The sequence below is a fragment of the Danio rerio genome, chromosome 18 (genome assembly GCF_049306965.1).
Source record: "Danio rerio strain Tuebingen ecotype United States chromosome 18, GRCz12tu, whole genome shotgun sequence".
Lineage (NCBI taxonomy): Eukaryota > Metazoa > Chordata > Actinopteri > Cypriniformes > Danionidae > Danio > Danio rerio.
Window position 1 is genome coordinate 275,001 of NC_133193.1, and position 22,500 is coordinate 297,500.

Here is a 22,500-nt window from a genome sequence, read left to right on the forward strand (position 1 = left end):
TGTGTGTGTATGTACTCATGTGTGTGTCTGTGTGTGTGAGTGCAACTGTGTTCGACTGAGTTTGTGTGTTTGATTGTGAGTGTGTGCATTTATGTGTGTGTGTGTGTGTTTGTGACCTGTGTTGACCCCTCCGGTCAGGATCCAGGCTCCAGTGGTGACGGCAGCTTTGATCAGGCCCTTCCCCACCACCTGTTTGATGCGCGGGTGCAGCTCGAAGTTCTGGATGCCTCCGTGAACGCTGATGACGATCTTCGGCAGCTCCATCTGCCACTCCTTCAGCATCAGCCGCAGCACCGCCTCCGGACGCGAGTCATGTGACAGACGCACATACTGCAGAGCACAGGACATCACATCACACACACTGCCGACCAATCACAGCACAGCACACACTGACATCAAACATACTGCCGGCCAATCACAGCGCTGCACACACTGACATCACACACACACCGCCGACCAATCACAGCGCTGCACACACTGACATCACACACACACCGCCGACCAATCACAGCGCTGCACACACTGACATCACACACACACCGCCGACCAATCACAGCGCTGCACACACTGACATCCCACACACACCGCCGACCAATCACAGCACTGCACACAATGACATCACTCACACACCGCCGACCAATCACAGCGCTGCACACACTGACATCACACACACACACCGCTGACCAATCACAGCGGTGCACACACTGACATCACACACACACCGCCGACCAATCACAGCACTGCACACACTGCCATCACACACCGCCGACCAAGTGTGAGTGTGTGTGTGTGTGTGTACCTTGGCCCTGTACGAGTGTGATCCGCCCTGGAAGTTGATGACCCCGTACGCATCAGTGGGACTCTCCTCTGTGTGTTTCTCCACGCTCCACTGCTCCAGCTCCGACAGCTCCTCCGACACCTCCGAGTACTTGACCGCCAGTGTGGCCGTGAAGCCCACATGCTGACGCACCAGACGCCCACAGCAGCACCTGCACACACACACACACACACACACAATCAGAAATCTCAGGTATTACTATCCTTGATGTAAGTCCTTACAATGTAGCAAAAACAAGTGCACACACTCACACACGTGCACACACAAATACACACATATATATATACACATACACGCACACACTCATTCACAGATGCACATGCATACACTCTGGTACATGCTTATGCACACACACTCATGCATAAACTTGTGCAAACACACAAACACACACACACACAAACACACACACAAACATTAATTAATTATCTATTCCCTAGTGGGGACTGTAGGCCACACACATTCACACACTCACACACAATTTTAGGCACACACTCATGCATACACTTGTGCAAACACGAATACACACACTTGTGCATATACACACTCACCGCACGAGCTGCTGGCAGATCTGGCATCCTGGGAGGCATCTGTAAACACACACACACACACACACACACACACACACACACACACACACACAGATGAGACATGAGGGAGATTGTGCTGAACATGTGACCCACTGCACACACACACACACCACACACACACACATCCCCCAAATATCTGCATGTCCCATAAGTCAGTCTTGTTCTGGATTAGTGCAGTGCATTCTGGGATTGTAGTTCTCTCCGTCAGTACAGCTGAGAAGCCTCTGCAGTGGTGACCTGTGTGTGGGTTGCTATGGTGTTGTGAGCGGTTGCTAAGTATGCTCTGCGTCTCCAGTAATACAGTAAAGTACAGTAAGCGGCAGGTGTGGCTGTACCTGTGCGGATCCTTGGACACGGGCAGAATATAGACACATTCCCTCCTGGTGAAAGTGTGTTCGATCCAGGACTTCTGGGACTGCAGGAGACAGACATGAGGAGCACGACATCAGACTTAACCAATCAACACAGACAACAGCTCAGCGTGTGTGTGTGTGTGTGTGTGTGTGTGTGTGATGTAATGAGCATTAGCAGTGTTTCCATCCACTTATTTTAGTGTGTTTTGGAGATTAAAAATGCTTGATGGAAACACAGAGATGCAGATCAATGTTGTAGGATGATAACGGAGCAGGATACACTCTTTATTCTATAAGAAAAGATGAGCATAAACTGCGCTGGACACACTTTTACATGTTTATCTACACGCTAGAATCATGGACCATCTGCGCACACACACACACAAAGGTGAGCACACATTCTTTCATGCAAGCTCACTCATACTCTCACACACACACACACACACACACACACACACACACACACACGTATTTATTTAATCATTCAAGCTCACTCATACTCACACTCTCACTCACACACACACTCACACACAAACACACACACACACACACACACACACACTAATACAAACTCTTTCCATCACACACACATACACACTTTCTCTCTCTTTCACACAAACACTCACACATGTCTCTGTTGGAGCTCCAGCTGAATGAAAACACACACACACACACACACACACACACAGAGCAGTGTGTGAGCAAACACAGTATCGGTGTCATGTGAGTGTTTGAGGCTGTAGTGTGGAGGCTCCGGGCCCTCAGGGGCCTCAGCTTTACAGAACACCAGTCAAACTCTCAGCCAATCCCTGCAGCCACACTTCAATCATGTGACCCACAGCAGCCAATCACCAGCAGAATAATCTGAGGAGGGTGCTGTGACTGTTCTCCTGCAGTATCAGGGGTTTACTGCTTCTCTAATCCTGCTGTTGTGACGCGAGCATAATGAACACACAGCACAAGCAGAACCAGTTATTAATATTAATAATCATTAAAGTTTGTAAAAATCTATTTCATATCATATATCTATTTCATATATGGTGACAGTAATGTAGTACACACTGCAGTAGTAGATGATTTGAGACGCAGCCGTACCTTTGGAGGGTAAGATGAAGCACCGGTGTCAGACTCAGGTCCTGGAGGGCCGCAGCTCTGCACAGTGTAGTTCCAGCCCTGATCAAACTCATTGAGCCATTCAAGCTTGTCGGATCTTCCAGGTAAGTGTGTTGGAGCAGCGTTAGAACTAAACTGTGCAGAGCAGCGGCCCTCCAGGAACTGGAATTGACACCGATGATCCAAGGTCTCATTCACAGCGAACACGTCTATGCTTCTAGAAATGTGAGCAGCAGTGTTCAGGAATAAGCTGAAAACAATCCCAGCATAAAGCAGGAGGGTATATGGACACACACTCACTCACACACACACACACACACACACACACACACACACACACTCTGAGTGCCTGCAAACAGAAACCCGTAATGTAACCCCGCCTCTGAGCTCTTCTGATTGGTCCACTGCTGTGACAGAAAGCGAGCTCTAACTTCACACGGTGTCTGAAAACACGACGCCCATCTGCGCGGTCGCACACACACACTCATCCATCAATCAATCACACGTTTAGATTTTAAAACAATGTAAGATCATCACACTGTAGGGAAAAACACATTCTGTGTGAACGACCCCCAAGACAGATGAAGTCCAGCAGGGCTCTGAGGTGTGGTCCTGGTCTATGAGCAGCAGTGGAGGATGGAGAGGCTCCTGCAGTAATGCGAACACTCTGCTTCTGTAGGTGTGGATGAAGGGTCTGGAGGAACTCATCACCCTCACACCGACACTGACTCCTCTACTGCGCTTACAGGCTTCCTTTATATGAAAATACAGAGAATACCAAACACGTGATGACAGAGCTGCATGACGCTGGATAATGAAACTTGGGGATATGTGGATATCAGAGATGGCGAGAGTACACACACGCTTTACTCCAGCAGAGGTGCAGATGCTCGTGTGTAAACCCCTCTGCTGAAGCTCACGCCTCCAACATGTCCTTCAGTGTAAAGTCCCCATTACTGCTGCATGCTGTAGTTTCACTAGGTGGGTGAATATCCAGTTTCCCCCATGTATCATCATCCTGACGTAAACTCACAGTTTAATAAAAAGACAACAGCTGCCGTTCATGTTCACACACTCTAAAGATTATTCTGTGGGCTGTATATCTTTATAAATAATGTCTTACATTTTACACACAATTCTGTCTAAAATATAATGATTTTTTGATTTTATATTTGAATATTTTATTGAATATATATTTTCTTTTGCTAAAATAAATACATATTTGAGTGAAAACTGTTTTTCTGCATTAGCAGCTCTCATAAATAACCCATTAATTCAGTGTTTTCCCCAGGGTATTGTGGAGATTTTATTTACTGGATAAACATTTATTCTGTTAATACATTTATTCTATGCTAAAAACTACATACATAGGCATGACTATAACTAGGGCCAGACAGAATCTGCGCACGTTTTTTTCTATTTCTGCTGAGAATTTTGGTAAAAATCTGCGGATTTCTGCTGAATTATTTTGGGAGTATCAAGTAGAGTATCATAACTAAAACCTTAATATATGAAATAAAAAAGTAATAAATTACTGAATAAAAACTGAATAAAATTAGAGTTATACATTTACTCAAGTAAATAAACAGAATTAATAATCGGCTAAAAATCTGCGTAATTCTGCGTGCGCAGATTCCGTGTGGGCCTAACTATAACCTACAAAACATGTGCATGATCTTTTATTCACGTGATAAATACAGGATGTTTTGCATTATATTTTCATTCATGAATTGCCCAGTAAAGTTACTCTTGATCTTGTAAAACATTTGCTAAAACAATTAATTGAAGATTAATATGCCTGTATGTAAAATCATAGAGTCAATAAATTAATAAAAAACTGTTCAACAGCATCAGTTCTGTATTAGGAAATATGAACACACTGAAAATAAAGGAAATATATCTCAATGCAGAAAGTTTTTATAAATGTACTAAATCTACAAATCTTCACAAAAACACACTTTATTTTGCGGTGTTAGACTGAAAGACCAGAGATATCCCGTGCAGTTTGACCGCAAGTGGACAAAATGCTCTAGTCTAAACCTCAAGCATTGAAACAGCATATTTATGAACTGGAACGTGTCTCTCTTGTTTATCTGTGATCTGATCAAGCAAAGGTGTCTTATTACCGTGTAAACAGGGCGGATCAGTCATGTTATATTCCCGACTCCCTCCGTCTCATCTGTGTAGTCATCCTAGCCTTTCTCATAGTAATCTTCAGATACTGTGCAGGATATAGCCTTGGTTGAAAAAGTCGTGCACTGCGGTGCACAATGACGAAAATAGATTGACTGCATGTAAAAAGGTGCTCAAATTGTGCAATGACAAGAATTAATCTAGATCACGCAACCAAACACATGAAAACGAAAGTCATGAGCCCGATTTAGAAATGTAGAGAGTAGAAAGTACTCATAATTGGGTAAAAATGGAAGGAGTAAAAATTTGGCAAAAAATAAGTAGTGGAGGAAAGTACTGAAAAATCTACAGTAAGGAAGTGTTTGTGTTCTGTCACTCCCCATGGCTATGATGGCTATTCTGCGATGTAGATCATCACGCCATGAATACAGTTTCAGCAGATGACTCGAATATCTGTATTTGTACAGAATTGATCAATTTATGTTGATTTGGATGATCACATGGGCATAAAATATAATAAACCATCTATAAGAGCAGATCAACAACGTACAGAAACAGATCAAAACTAAACAAACAGTGTCTTATGAGGAGTCTAACAGTATTGAGGACCCGTAATTACATAATCCAGAGTGAAACAACACTGCATAGACATTCATTCTGTTTCAGCTTAGTCTCTTTATTTATCAGGGGTCACCACAGCGGAATGAACCACCAACTATTCCAGCATATGTTTCACTTTCTGGCCGCAACCCAGTACTGGGAAACACCCATACACACTCATTCACACACACACACACACACACTATGGCCAATTTAGATCAATCCCCCTATAGCGCATGTGTTTGGACTGTGGGGGAAACCGGAGCACCCGGAGGAAACCCACACCAACACGGGGAGAACATGCAAACTCCACACAGAAACACCAACTGACCCAGCCGAGACTCAAACCAGCAGCCTTGTTGCTGTGAGGCGATTGCGCTAACCACTGAGCCACCATGCCAACCCCTAACTACAGAGTCTCCACTCTATAAATATTCAATAAAACTAATTGTTAAAATCATAATTACAGTCACTCAAGCGGTTTTAAACCTGTAGATTAACTTCTTTAATCTGTTCAATACAAAAAAGAAGATATTTTGAAGAATGTTGGTAAACATTGACTTCCACAGTAAAAAAGATAAATGCTATGGAAGTCAATGATTTCCAGCATTCTTCAAATGATCTTCTTTTGTGTTTAACAGAATAAAGAAACTCTTAAAGCGTTAAAAGCACTGGGGGGTGAAATATCTAAGTTGAACTGGAAAAGCATTAACAAGATTTTTAGAAAACACAAAACCTTTTTCCTTCAGGTATTTAAGGAAATGAAGGTGTAGAGAATGTTTAGTGAATCTCTGGCTGATGTTTGAGTTCTCCAGACTCCAGCAGGTCTACATAAATATAGCTATACCAGTGTGTAAAAGCAGCAGACAGAGAGGAACTCCAGCACGATCATCATCAGCTTTACAATAATAACTGCAGAAACACACACACACACACACACACACACAGACACACACAGACACACACAGACACACACAGACACACACAGACACACACACACACACACACACACACACACACACACACACACATACACATACACATACACACACACACACACACACACACACACACCTGATTTCCAGAAACGCCCTGTGAAGGAGAGAGAGCAACATCTCAACATTTATTGAAGAGGAGACCGAGCTCACACACGTTCATCATATTCAGGGTTAACTTAAACCTGCATTTAAAATAAAACACTGCAGAGATGCTCCTCTTCCTCTTCTCTTCTAGTCCAAATATTCACATTTTTGTTTATTGATTGTGATAATTGTTCTCATTACCAAAATGCCTTACACAACTGACAACCATCTGTTTTACATATACTTATCTATACACTCAGCGGCCACTTTATTAGGTACACCTCACTAGTACCGGGTCGGACCCCTTACACCTTCAGAACTGTCTTAATCCTTGGTGTCAGAGATTCATCAAGCTGCTGGAAATATTCCTCAGAGGTTTTGCTCCATATTGTCATGATAGCATCACACAGTTGCTGCAGATTTGTCGGCTGCACATCCATGATGCCAATCTCCCGTTCCACCACATCCCAAAGCTGCTCTATTGGATTGAGCTCTGGTGACTGTGGAGGCCATTTGAGTACAGTGAACTCATCGTCATGTTCAAGACACCAGTCTGAGATGATTGAGCTTTATGACATGCTGCGTTATCCTGCTGGAAGTAGCCATCAGAAGATGGAGACACTGTGCTCATAAAGGGATGGACATGGTCAGCAGCAATACTCAGGTAGGCTGTGGCGTTGATGCTCAATTGGTACTAATGGACCCAAAGAAAATCTCCCCCACACCATTACACCACCACCACCAGCCTGAACCGCTGATACAAGGCAGGATGATCCATGCTTTCATGTTGTCTGAGTCGAGCATCTGAATGTGTCAGCAGAAATGGAGACTCATCAGAGCAGCAACGTTTCTCCAATCTTCTATTGTCCAGTTTTGGTGAGTCTGTGTGAATTGTAGCCTCAGTTTCCTGTTCTTAGCTGACAGGAGCGGCACCCGGTGTGCTCTTCTGCTGCTGTAGCCCATCCGCCTCAAGGTTGGACGTGTTGTGTGTTCAGAGATGCTCTTCTGCAGAGTTCGGTTGTAACGAGTGCTTATTTGAGTTACTGCTGCCTTTCTATCAGCTGGAACCAGTCTGGCCATTCTCCTCTGACCTCTGGCCTCATCAACAAGGCATTTGCGCCCACAGAACTGCCGCTCACTGGATATTTCCTCTTTGTCGGAGCATTCTCTGTAAACCCTAGAGATGGTTGTGCGTGAAAATCCCAGTAGATCAGCAGTTTCTGAAATACTCAGAGCAGCCCGTCTGGCAGCAACAACCATGCCACGATCAAAGTCTCTTAAATCCCTTTCTTCCTCATTCTGATGCTCCTCTGACCTGCAGCAGATTGTCTTGATTATGTCCACATGCTGAAATGCAGTGAGCTGCTGCCCTGTGATTGGCTGATTAGATTTTTGCGTGAACCAGCAGTTGGACAGTGTACCTAATAAAGTGGCCAGTGAGTGCATTTTTAACATGATTCTGATGTAGAGTCTGCACATGCACTGAAATAGAAAGTAATTAATTTCCTAAATAAACACTTAATAAACGCTGGTTGCAGTAATGACACACAGAAAGTTTCAGAAGGAATGAAAACATCTGTGATTATCAACTAAAGAAAGCATGCAGTTAAACCATCTTACATGAGGCAGAAAACTGATGTGAAATATAGCAGAATCGCATTAACAGCACATAAGCAAACTTCGCTGTGACTTTAAGCAGTCTCTCTGAGGCTACAGGCTGCTCGCCGTCAGACGGATTTAACACCAGGGACTTTTAATTAAATTTCCCAGAGTTCCTTTCCATTCACAGCAGCGCTCCAGAGCCCAAAACAGAGAATTAAACACAGAAACACAGAAAACAGTCTACCTGAAACTCCTCATCTTCATCCTTCTGACGCAGCAGAGAATACAGAAACATGACAGAGAGAGAGAGAGAGAGAGAGAGAGAGACACTGGCTAACACTGAACTGAGCACAGAGACTCCAGCAGTGATTAATGATGCTGACCGACAACCACAATATTAGAAAAGCCGGGAAAGAGAAAGAGAGAAAAAGAGAGAGAGAGAGAGAGAGAGGGGGGGAGACTATATATTGTTATTGCTTTGAAAACACTGTTATATTTGACCGTCATGCCAATAACAAATAAAGCTGACTTTAACTACAATTAACTTTACAAAAACTCCACTTAAAGGACACCTATTATGCAGAGATGACTTTAATAAGACGTTTAACTCCAGTAGTGTGTGTGTGTGAGCAGTGTGTGAGTATCTCCAGCAGCCTCTAATGCTCAACATGAGTGAATTGTGTTTATTATAATCAGACTTGATGACTGAAACTCTTTGATTGACATTCTCCCTTAGTACGTGTCATCAATCCCCGCCCACTAGTGCCCATCTCATTAGCATATCCAGCAGGCCTGAGTGAGAAGCAGCCGTCTGTCCATTAGCCATTAGAGTGTTTGAGCTGCTAAAGATGATGTCAGCATAGACTAAGAGGATTATAGATGTGCAGTTCTAGATGAACAGAGACAGGAGCGACAGAGACTGACAGAAGCATCAACACACACTGATGATACACTTTGTAAATGGAGCTCATGACCTAGTGATGGAGCTGCAGAAATGCTCATTTTCATCATGCAATGATTCCCTATGAAGCTCTAAACATGCAGATGGAGATGTGTGTATCTGTAAAGCTGACACCACACACACTGCAAACTTTACACCTTCTGCTGATGATAACGGCTTCACAATGACATTATTGAGGAGAAATGACACACAGAGCACAGATATGAGCTCTGCTGATAAAACACATGTAGAATACAGCTCTCAAACCGCCATAAACACACACACACACACACACACACACACACACAGATAACAGCGCTGACTTTATGAAGCGGTCACAGATAACACACACTAGTGCTGGGTGATTTGACAGAAATCTCATATCACAATACAATTAACTCACAATATAGAACCCCTTCAGTAATGTCAGTCAGTCAATAGTTTATTTACACTGACCACATGTGGAGTTTGCATGTTCTCCCCGTGTTGGTGTGGGTTTCCTCCGGGTGCTCCGGTTTCCCCCACAGTCCAAACACATGCGCTATAGGGGAACTGATCAACTACACTGGCCGTCGTGTATAAGTGTGTGTGTGTGTGTGTGTGTGTGTGTGTGTGTGTGTGTGTGTGTGTGAATGAGTGTGTATGGGTGTTACCCAGTACTGGGTTGCAGCTGGAAAGGCATCGACTGAGTGAAACATATGCTGGAATAGTTGGCGGTTCATTCCGCTGTGGTGGCCCCTGATTAATAAAGAGACTAAGCTGAATGAATGAATAAAATAAATATTAATGAAATAAAAAAAGCATTTTAAAAACGAATAATTAGAACATAAAAATAAAAAACATCACTAAATAACATGCAAAGTGTAAACATTGCACATTTAATACTGCAGCTTTCTCGTGATGCTGCTACTCATGTTTCTGTCTGCATCCCCATAATGCAGTATAATATTATTATCATATAAATGATGATTGCAATTAATAATACAATAAATACTGTATTTTGTGACTCCATGATGATAAACTAAAATATGAAACAATGGGCCTTTCATTTTGTCCATATGATGAGGGTGAAGTCATTTATGCTGAACATTAAACACACACACACACACACCTGCACAGATTTACTCCACCTTCATCTTCAGTGCAACACACACACACACACAATCACAAGTAGCACAAAGCCACACAATAACCACACACATAGTGACCCAGAGGTCAGAGGTCACCGCAGGGGTCAACGCCTCTGAATCACGTAAATCACCTTAAAACAAAAACAGCTGAGGAAAGGAAAAAAATAAATATATAAATAAAGTTTCCAACATACAAAAATAAATAATTTTAACTTAAAATAATAATAATAATAAAATAAAATAAATAAAAATATTAATAACAAATATGAATTGTTAAGTGAAATGCTACATATAACACTGTATTTTTAATATTGTGACTTTCTTCCAATGCTGTTCTTCATGTTTCTGTCAATAGAACTTAATATTGCGCTTATATAAATCATGAAAAAGTATTACTGCACACGTGAATTCTGCTTCGTTCATTTGAAAATCTGGAGATTAAAATACATGAAAAAGTTAGAGCTGCTGAAAAATGTTTCAACACGGATGATAACCATCATAAATATGTATCAATCATCAAATAATAATATTAGCATATTTTCTGAAGGATGTGACTGTAAAATAGAGAAACTATGAAAAAATTCCACAGGACAGATATAAATTACACTATACCATACATGCATGATAAAAAATATCTATTTTAATAATATTAATTAACAACAATAATAATAATAATAATAATAAAAATAATACATTTATTTTATTTTCGTCTTAGTCCCTTTATAACAATAATAATAATAATAATAATAATAATAATATTTAAAAATAATAACAGTAATATTGAATAATTTTGAATGTATTTTTTATTGTTTTATGACTGCCTAAATGGAGTTAATACAGTACACTGGCTCTCATATGGAAGAAAATCTGCTTTCAAATACTGATTAATTACTTTATGAAAGTGGGTCAAACGTTTGATCATCCTTCACCTGTGTGTGTGTGTGTGTGTGTGTGTGTGTGTGTGTGTGTGTGTGTGTGTGTGTGTGTGTGTGTGTTAGAGAGAGAGAGACTGATATCACTTAAAAAAGCAGCAACTGAAGTAGCCAAAGCACCGGCTTTTACAAACAAAGTGCGCACACACACACTCACACACAGTGCACTATGTAAATAATGTTTTAATGTATCATGATAATTATAATAACTACAAACAAATACAAAAACACTGAAGAATTAACTTCAAGAAAGATTATTTTCTCAATCGAGTGCGTCACTGAATGGGCCTGAAGGAAGATTTCTCCACACACACTTCTGCGATCTCTATCAGATCATAAATACAGTGTTTGAGTCAAACTGCTGAATCTCATATTTAACACAGAGTTCAGCCGCTCACAGTAAGAGTGGATTAGACTCTCTCTCTCTCTCCCTCTCTGTCTCTCTCTCTCTCTTTGTTCAGGGCTGGTATTACAGTAATCTCCAGCATGTGACTCTCTTAAGTTTCCTATGAAGAAATAACTCAGTCTTCTCTCACTATCTGTTTCAGAGCAGAAATCCTCCAGAAAAGTGAATTATTAAGGCACAGGTGCATCAGATTCAGCGCTGGTTGCAGTTCTGATATTAACCTGCTGATCTACAAGCATCAGAAGCTTTGAACATATAGTCTGAAGGTTCATCGGCTTTACGTCTCATACATTAAACTCAACACACAACACTACAGCTCAGTTCAGAAAGATGGAGCATCACTGATGGACAAGCATTATACTCATGTTCATATAGGCAGATTACCATCATCATCATCACCAGAATTATTACCATCATCATCATCATCATCATCATAATTATCATCACCATAAACATCACCATCATCATTACCATCACAATCATCATCACACCAAATTTTTCACCATACTTATCATTATCACCACCATCATCATCACATCATAATCATCACCATCACTATCATAATCATTAGCATCACCAGTATCATTACCATCATAATCACAACCAGAATTATCATCATCATCTTAATTATCACCATCATCATTACCATCAGAATCATAACAATCATCATCAGCACATCATAATCATCACTATCATTATCACCACCATCATCACATCATAATCAACACAATCACTATCATAATCATCAGCATCACCAGTATAATTACCATCATAACGACAACCATAATTATCGTAATTATCATCATCATCATCACCATCAGAATCATAACAATAATCACCACACCAAAATCATCACTATCACTACCACATCATAATCATCAGCATCACCAGTATCATTACATCACCATCATAATCATAACCAGAGTTATCATCATAATTATCACCACCCTTAAACAGCCACCATAAACATCACCATCACAATCACCACATCATAATCACACCATCAATATTACCACCATCATCATCACATTATAACCATCACATCATCTCTATCATAATCACCACCATCACATCACAATCACCCACAACACTATCATCACACTTATCATCATCACACCATAATTATCATGATCATAATTATGACCATCATAAAGTCTTAATTATCACCACCACAATCTTCATCATCACCATCATCATAATCATCACCAGTATAACTACCATCACTATCATAATCCTCATTACCATGTTGATCACTAGTATAATTAACATCACTATCATAAGCATCACAACCATCACTATTTTCATCACCATCAAAATAATCACAATCGTCATCACATCATAAACATAACCATCAAAATAATCACACTAGCATTCATCACCAACATTACATCATAATCATCATCACCAACATAATCATCACCATCAAAATCATCACATTCATCACCAACATTACATCACAATCATCATCACCATCATAATCATTACCATCAAAATCACCACACTCACCACCAATATTACATCACAATCATCATCACCATCATAATCATAACCATCAAAATCACCACACTCACCACCAATATTACATCACAATCATCATCACCATCATAATCATAACCATCAAAATCATCACATTTATCATTAAATAATACATCATAAACAAAACCATCACAATCATCATCACCATCATAATCATAACCATAAAATCATCACATTCATCACCAACATTACATCACAATCATCATCACAATCATAATCATTACCATCAAAATCACCACACTCACACTCATCACCAATATTACATCATAATCACAACCCTCACAATCATTATCATCACCAACATAAAATAACCATCAAAATCATCACCAACATTACATAACAATCATCACCATCAAAATCACCACACTCACATTCATCACCAATATTACACCACAATCATCATCACCATCATAATCATGACAATCAAAATCACCACACTCACACTCATCACCAATATTACATAATAATCAAAACCATCACAATCATCATCACCATCACAATCATCACCATCAAAATCATCACATTCCATCACAATCACCATCATAATCATAATAACCACATCCATCACCAACATAACCATCACAATCATCATCACCATCATAACCATCAAAATCACTACACTCACCCTCATCACCAATATTGCATCATAATTTTAACCATCACCATCAAATTCATCATAACTATCTGGTGAAATATAAACACGGTAAATGTAACAGCACAGAAGTGAATACATCACTGCCACAGGTTTCTCTCATTTACATATTAGCAGCTGTAATTAAACAGGTTTCACCACTCGCTGTATTGATCTTTCACCTGCGGATGCCTGATAGATGATGTGCTCTCTGAAATCATCAGCGTTCATCAACACATTTGAAGAATACCCAAAGTAAACAGTCAAATATGTGAATAAAATGAACCCTTCGTTTACTCGACTTGGCCACTTCCACCCTGTATGAGTTTCTTTCTTCAACAAAACACAAAAGATCATGACTTCTGAAAAATCACATAACTCCTGATATTGTGAAGAGAAACACAGACACATTTCTCAGAAAGTCTCCTTGAGTGAACACCTGAGGCAGCTCCTCATCCACCGCCGGCACTGGAAACCTGCTGTTTGTGTAGACTTTTGTTTTCCTTCTCTGTTTGCTGCAGGATGTCGAGAGGTCGTGTAGTTAAATCAGATTACACACAACCTATAGGTGCGTGCGCTGACCCAGAAGACTCTTTTGTGTTTGTTATTTTCTCAGGAGTTAGTAGTTGAGGTCACTCAGCTCTCACCCGTCCTCATTCAAGGCTCGAGTTTGTAGTTTCTGCGGTTCTTAAATTTCATCCTTGACCTCACATCTTTGCAATTTATTACAGCTTTAAAAGTGTTGCTGTTGGTATTTAAACTGTGTAACAGCAGAGGAAAAAAGCTTTCAGAATGACAATAAAGACAGCACCATCAGCTGGACAACTCAACTCTACACCTCAATTAATCAACACCAACATACTGACTCATTCAAATTTACACTTACAGCCACCAATAATGCACTAAATCTGAGGGAATGTTTGCGAAAGGCAGTTTTCATTCACAGTTTTGAAGTTTCCCTATTGGCTTAAATCTATAAAACTGTATAAACTTGTTGTAAAGAATAATATTGCTTCCAAAAACGGATGCTTAATGAGTTCACACAAGTGTAAATGGTCACTATTACTATTAAATGGCCTGCTATGGATGTGCATGCTTCATAATCATCAACTGTGTTCAACAGAGGAGAGAAACTCATATAAGCTGACCACTTCAGAGTGAGTGTATGGAAAGGAAATGTTCATTTCTGGGTGAACTGACCCTTTAATGATTTAAAGCCCCTGATGCTGTGGTCTTGTAAATGACATTAAGTTATGAGTTCTTAGCTGAAAACGAAACACATCTTCAAGTCTTCACTCGCTTCGAGAAACATTTCTACAAACGTCTGCCTCAAACCCCTCAGGTCATTAGGGTCACCTCGACGAGTTCAGACCAGGCCCAACAACAGCTCAACAGCAGGTAAAACCAGTCCAGCAGAATGACCAGCGGACGGGTCACAACAGTCAAACCCAGTACATGTCATTTACACAACAAAAAAACTGGAATATTGACACTTTACTACTGTAAACAAACATTTACAGCCAATGCGCTACCGGCACAACACATATACATGTATAAATAAACAATTCAGCACCGCCACAATGGAAAAACGAGCACATCTCAAGACCAAAACATTTGTGTGGAAAAGACCTGATAACATCGCGAGCCATTTAAGTCACATGAGCAGCTCCCACACTCGATATCACTGAATTTCACCGTTTTACTTCACAATAATACTCCGATTAATCGCATCGCGCGGTTTGACTCGATTAAACGTGCGCGCGCTTGACACGTGACTTTCCACGCGCGCCCCCGCAGTACTGACAGAGCAGCGTCAAGTTACATTAACAGCGCATTAATGAGCATCAACACATTCCGACTGCTTTACTGAGCTTACACACACTTTCACAGCACTAATGAACAGAAACACACTCTCACTGCGCTCATGAATACACACACACACACACACACACCGCGCGTTATCAGTAACCGCCGCAGGACTCTCCGCTTCAGCGGCTCCTCGCTAGAGTTTCAGCCGCCGCCGGTGAGCGGTTTTCCGGCTGTGTTCAGAATCAGATAGAGAACCGCTAAGCTAACGGAGCTGCTCTTCTGGTGACTCTCGCCGGTCTGCGGCTCTTGCAGCCTGGTTGTCGGAGGGCCGCGGAGACTCGAGCTGTCAGAGACCAACACACACACACACACGCAGAGCCAAGAAACGGCACACACTCAGTGGCTCCTACCATTCTCTTCACCGTTCAGACTGTGGAGGCGCTGCTCCGGGGCGTGTAGCCATCTACCGGCGCCGTGCTGCTCGGGAAGCCGCGGATGGGGAGCCCGGTGGCGGTGGCGGCGCTGGGAGTCGTGTGTGTCCGCTGCAGCTCCAGCGGAAGGTGGATCTTTCATAATTGTGCGACTCTGGACTGACGCGGCGTGACGGAGCGGCTCTGAGCCCGACCCTCCGCTGAGTCACCGGGGGGCGGAGCATCACTGCGGGGCGGAGCCACAGCGGAGGAATTTAAATAAATTAAATTAAATAAATAAAAAAGAGCAGCTCACACACACACAAACTGCAGTTAACACACACACTGTAAAACATCTTACTACACACACTTCTTTCTGTTAAAACAATGAAAAAAAGTTTAAACTTCACAGCAGTGACGATGACAATTACATTTCAATAATCTGTTGTAAGATTATATATAAATATACACCGCAGAGAACAGCAGCACATGTCCTCATACAGCGCAGATATTCATCAATCATTCATTCATTTTCTTTACAGCTTAGTCCCTTTATTTATCAGGGGTCACCACAGCAGAATGAACCGCCAACTATTTTTTTATACAGCAGATGCCCTTCCAGCTGCAACCCATCACTGGAAAACACCCATGCACACTCATTCACACACACACTCATACACTACAGCCAGTTTAGTTGATCAGTTCCCCTATAGCGCATGTGTTTGGACTGTGGGGGAAACCGGAGCACCCGGAGGAAACCCACACCACCACGGGGAGAACATGCAAACTCCACACAGAAACACCAACTGACCCAGCCGAGACTCAAACCAGAGACCTTCTTGCTGTGAGGCCACAGTGCTGACCACTGCACCACCGTGCCGCCCATAACTGATAAATTTTACCTTGTGTTTAGTTTCTCCAGCTGCTGTCTGATGATTTGAGAAGCTTCTTTAATCCACACTTGTAAATCGCTTTATATAAAGAGTCTAAACGAGTAAACGTGTGTGTGAGGAGAATAATCTAATCAGTTCAAGAGAGACCAGTTAATAAAATTCCATTAAAAATATTTAATTAATTACATAACATTTAATTATTATCACATTATAATGTTATAATTAGATCAAATGAAATATAATGCAGTTTCTGTTATGTTTAGTTATGTTCATAAAAATATATACATGCTGAAATATTTCTAACAGCATAAATATTACAATAAGATGTGTCAAAATGCTATAAAATCTTAAGTTTTTGCAGAAATGTTTGCTTTCAGATGTAAACAGTGAAGTGTGTGTGTGTGTGTGTGTGTGTGTGTGTGTGTGTGTGTGCGTGCGTGTGTGTGTGTGTGTGTGTGTGTGTGTGTCAATAGATGAACATTTACATCATAAACAAAACTTTATGAGCAAAAACAGAAATATGTCTGTGGTCATAAATAAGGGTGCTGTGTTTTTCATTCAGTCTGTAAGAGGAATAAATCAGCTCTCCATTGATGTTTGGTTTATTTGAATAATCTGTGAATAATCACCTTTAAAGTTCAAATTAATTTCTTACAAATGCATATGATTAATCAGACACTGGGATCTGATGTATTTAGGGTGGAAAACTTATAAACATCTTCATTAAATATTGACCTTAATACCTCAATAATGATATTTTACATTATAGGAAAATCTATAATGGGCGGCACGGTGGCGCAGTGGGTAGTGCTTTTGCCTCACAGCAAGAAGGTCACTGGTTCGAGTCCTGGCTGGGTCAGTTGGTGTTTCTGTGTGGAGTTTGCATGTTCTCTTCATGTTGGCGTGCACTCTTGTCCCCAAGAAGGTACAAACCCTTGTCACTGGAACAGAATTGTACCTTAAGACAAAGAAGCACACGTGTACCGCTGCAGTTTGTACCTTTAAGGACATGATCTGTACCAGGGAACACTGAAATGATGCACCCTTGGTTTTTAAAACCTGCAGATGCAATACTGTACCTTCATCACAGGAACACATCTGATCTATGACAGCACCACTTTATACCTTAACAGTGTCAAAAATGCTTCCTAAACATTTATTTAAAGTGCCTTAAGTGTTTAGTTTACAATACATATAGTTTGTTTTACCAGTTGTTTTTATTATAGAATTGAATAATTAATGTTTATAAGTTTCAGTAATCATATACTTTTAAATGATGATTCTTGTTTTATTATGAAAATTATTCATAAATCACTTTGCCGTTCCAGTCATATCTATTTTCATATGTATTGTAATAAAGACAGAGTTGTTTGACACTTTTGTACCTTCATTTCAGTTGTATAAAAGGCACAGAACAGCATCATAGGAGCTCTTTTCTGTACCATATAAGGTACAAAACTATTCCTCAGGGAACATTATTTGTATTGCCGTGTTCATTTTTCTCTGAGAGTGTGGGTTTCCCCCATCCAAACACATGCGCTATAGGGGAACTGATCAACTAAACTGACTGTAGTATGAGTGTGTATGGGTGTTTCCCAGTACTGGGTTGCGGCTGGAAAGGCATCCGCTAAAACATATGCTGGATTAGTTGGCGGTTCATCCCACTGTGGTGACCCCACATTTATAAAGGGACTCAGCCGAAAAGTACATGAATGAATGCTGTTTGCAGCTTTAACAGAGAGATGATGTTGAATTATTATTTTTTTTAATAATCTTTTTATTGTTATTGTGTTAAATTATTCACGCAGAGGAGAATACACAGCTTTATTGTAGATTTGATGAGTGTATTTCTGTTCCTGTACACTGATCGACTCCTTCTATAACTCATTTGATGAATTTCCTGCAAATCCTCCTGTGTATCTTCAGCTTTGAGCTTCAGGGTCCGATTTGACTACAGTTTGACCACAGCGACGGCACTTCATCAATCATTTCACACAGAACATCCAACAGCACACGTCTGACGCTCCTCTGTAAATGCTGATGAATTAAAATCATATAGAATTCTACAAGGAAAGCTTTCATTTTAAGAGATTACACATTTATTTTATTACATTTTTGTGTTTACTTTTCTTATGTAATCACACACACACACACACACACACACACACACACACACACACACACAATTTTCATTCATTTCATTTTCTTGTCTGCTTTGTCCCTTTATTAATCCGGGGAATGAACCGCCAACTTATCCAGCACATTTTTACGTAGCGGATGCCCTTGCAGCTGCAACCCATCTCTGGGAAACCTCCACACACACACACACTCATACACTATGGACAATTTAGCCTACCCAATTCACCTGTACCACATGTGTTTGGATTGTGGGGGAAACCGGAGGAAACCCGGAGGAAACCCACGCCAACACGGGGAGAACATGCAAACTCCACACAGAAACACCAACTGAGCCGAGGATCGAACCTGCAACCCAGCGACCTTCTGGTTGTGAGGCGACAGCACTACCTACTGTGCCACTGCGTCGCCCACACACACTATTCTCACACTGTGAAATACACTAGAACTGTCTCTCTCTCTCTCTCTGTAAAACGTTTCACTTGGTTAAACTTGCAAACTCAAGTTGACCAACTGCGTTGAAAACGAGACTCAACTCAATTCTTTAATCTTTATTTAAGATGTTTCACAATCTATTTAACTAAAACTTATGTTGAAACAAAGAAGCACATTTTCCAGTTTGTAAGTTCACCCAAGTGAAACGTTTTACAGAGAGACAGAGAGACAGAGACGGACAGTTCTAGTCAATTTCACAATCAGACAGCAAATTAAAGATTAATAGAAGGAAGAGGAGCTGCTCTCCTGTAAATCATCCAACAATAATGTTCAACACTCGGAAAAATGGATCATCGTTCAACTTCAGCCTGAACTGCAGATCCTGAACAATGAAGAGATCCGCTCACACAAACACACTCAGCAGCCCGGGCTGTGTTCAGATCGGTCTTTATTACATGAGAAGGCAGCACAGATGAAGCCGGATCAATCACTGATGTCAGCTTAGAGAATATAACCCAAACATTACGCTATAAAACGATCATAAAAAGGAGAGACCGACACAACAGCAGCTGATCTAAGGCCCCTTGAGGAATCATTCAGACACTCGTGTGTGTGTGTGTGTGTGTGTGTGTGTGTTTTAGTAAAGTGTCACAGTGTAAAGATGAAGATCATGATGATGATGATCCTGTGCTTTGTCAGTCAGAAACACACACAGAGAAAGAGAAAGTGTGTGTGTGTGTGTGTGTGTGTGTGTGTGTGTGTGTGTGTGTGTGTGTGAAGCTCAGCAGCTCCTCACTCCACCAGCTGCTCCAGCGTCTCCATCTGAAAAGAGAGAGAGTGAAATTATAACATGCACGCACACACACACACACACACACGCACACGTACACACACTCCAATGACATGCAGACTCACACTACGACACTACAGATGCACATAAACAGTTGGTAGTCTGTTAATCTGGGTTATTCTCTGGGTTATTCTGGTTGGAGTTAGAGATCCAGTGAAATCTGCATTTTTATTGGATGTCTGACGTAATCTCAACTGACACATGTAGAGAGGGTGGGGCATATAGTAGCTCCTCCCCTTTTATAAAAATCAGCCAATAGTGTTGTGTTTTTCTCCCAGCTGAGAGTGGCTGAGCTCAAGAGCATCAGATAAACCGCCAATAAGCAGAAGGAGGCGGGGCGTGTCAGACAATAGAGAGCATCTGATTGGTCAGAAGATTTGAAGGGAAACTGCAGTATGACAAAATCCTTGATGCATTTAAGAGGACGAGACACACTGCAGACTGGAGACGTTTACATCAGGGTTACAGCTCCTGCATGCGAGTTTGGTCAGTTTTGGAGACTCTAGATTGGAGATATCCTGAACACTACTGATACTGACATCTACAGTAATATAATTAAACTTCACGGGGAGCTTTAACTCTTAATTATTAGACATTAAACTCAATATATACATTTACACACTGCTGGAGACTCCCAAAACCACAATATGACCTGTTATAATGCAGAATAGCGGCTCTTTAAAAACGTATAAATTCTCATTAATAACCATCTGAAATCTTGATATTTTGCTGTTCTACTTCAAAACTCTACATTTAAACACATCTGACAACCAAATCTTATGAAACATTTAATATAATCAATAATAAACAATATAATGTTTTGCAGCATTAGTGGGTGTTATCTGCAGTTAATCTGCTTTCAATGTGTTTTCAACATCTTATCAATTCTGACCTGTATTTAATAATTCCTTACATGGAGATGGTGGGTGTGTTTATGCAAATGAGCCACTGTTCCTGAATCCTCCAGATGTAGCTCTGTGGTGTTTACAGTGTGTAATATTCTGCATTATGATGAAAGATGATCTATTGATTATTTCCAAAAGGCTGAACTGTATAATGAGTGCAGCGCTGGACATGAGCGGCGTTCACAGACAAACACACCATTAAAGCAGAGCGGCCTTCATGCAAATGAGCAGTGACGATGATGACCAATCACAGCAGAGGAGCAGTGAATATATGAATACTGTAAAACAAGCTGTGTGTGTGTGTGTGTGTGTGTGTGTGTGTGTGTGTGTGTTAGTGAGTGTGTTAGTGAATCAGACAAGCACAGACATGCAGATGAGCTGAAGCGCTGCTCACACACACACACACACACACACACACACACAGATCTGCAGCACCGTCTAGAGGCCAACAAGTGAAGCATCAACACACACACACACACACACACACACACACACACACACACACACACACACACACACACACACACACACACACTCAAGTCTCACACACACACACACGCGCGCAAACACACATATTTAAACACAGACAATCTAAGTCACACACAAATACACACACATACTCTCTCTCACACACACACACACACACACACACACACAAGCAGATCTGTGTGCTACAGCACCACAACAAGAAATGGAAACACACGCACGCACACACACACACACATACATACACGCATGCAAACACACACAGAGAGAGAGCAGCACTGAGCGCATGATAAAGCAGAAGGTGATCACACCTGAGAGTAAGGGCTTCCTCGAATCGTCCAGAACCTGATGGAGAAACGTCAACGCTTAAAATACAGTGCGCACACACAGACACACACGCACGCACACGCACGCACACATATAGATCTGAATCTCACACTGACAGCATGTGCACAAGAGCAGGACCGCAGCGCTGACACACATGCTGGGACTTGAAAAGCTTTAACACACACTCCAGCTGAAGTATGTGCTGTCACACACACCGTCATCAGACCCGTCATCCTCCTGCGTCTACAGTGAATCTGCACACGGCCACGTCAGGCAGCAGACCTGTGTGTGTGTGTGTGTGTGTGTGTTTAAATCACTGCTCCACACATAATAACACACACCTGACGAGATCTGATGCCTGATGTT

At 41.3% G+C, this 22,500-nt stretch overlaps 2 protein-coding genes across 25 annotated transcripts in view; both read right to left on the bottom strand.

Annotated features, from left to right (window-relative positions):
• trpm7 (transient receptor potential cation channel, subfamily M, member 7) overlaps positions 1 to 16,284 on the bottom strand; it is a 53,201-nt gene extending 36,917 nt beyond the window's left edge. For 10 of the 21 annotated variants that reach the window (XR_012393567.1, XM_073928823.1, XM_073928819.1 and 7 more), the window contains exons 1-5: positions 16,103 to 16,284; positions 1,761 to 1,840; positions 1,387 to 1,425; positions 800 to 989; positions 117 to 330 (exon numbers count right to left, since the gene is read on the bottom strand). Coding sequence is in view for 19 of the 21 variants with exons in the window: in XM_073928823.1 (XP_073784924.1) it covers positions 117 to 330; positions 800 to 989; positions 1,387 to 1,425; positions 1,761 to 1,840; positions 16,103 to 16,105 (526 nt within the window). In the remaining 2 variants the exon portion in view is untranslated. 21 annotated transcript variants of the gene reach the window in all.
• A 3,713-nt stretch (positions 16,285 to 19,997) lies between these two features.
• The window catches only part of zgc:123258, a 10,125-nt gene continuing 7,622 nt past the window's right edge, over positions 19,998 to 22,500 (bottom strand). For 2 of the 4 annotated variants that reach the window (XM_073929559.1, XM_073929558.1), the window contains 2 exons: positions 22,119 to 22,152; positions 19,998 to 20,388 (listed from right to left, as the gene is read on the bottom strand). In XM_073929559.1, the coding sequence (XP_073785660.1) occupies positions 20,348 to 20,388; positions 22,119 to 22,152 (75 nt within the window). In that variant the 3' untranslated portion in view covers positions 19,998 to 20,347. 4 annotated transcript variants of the gene reach the window in all.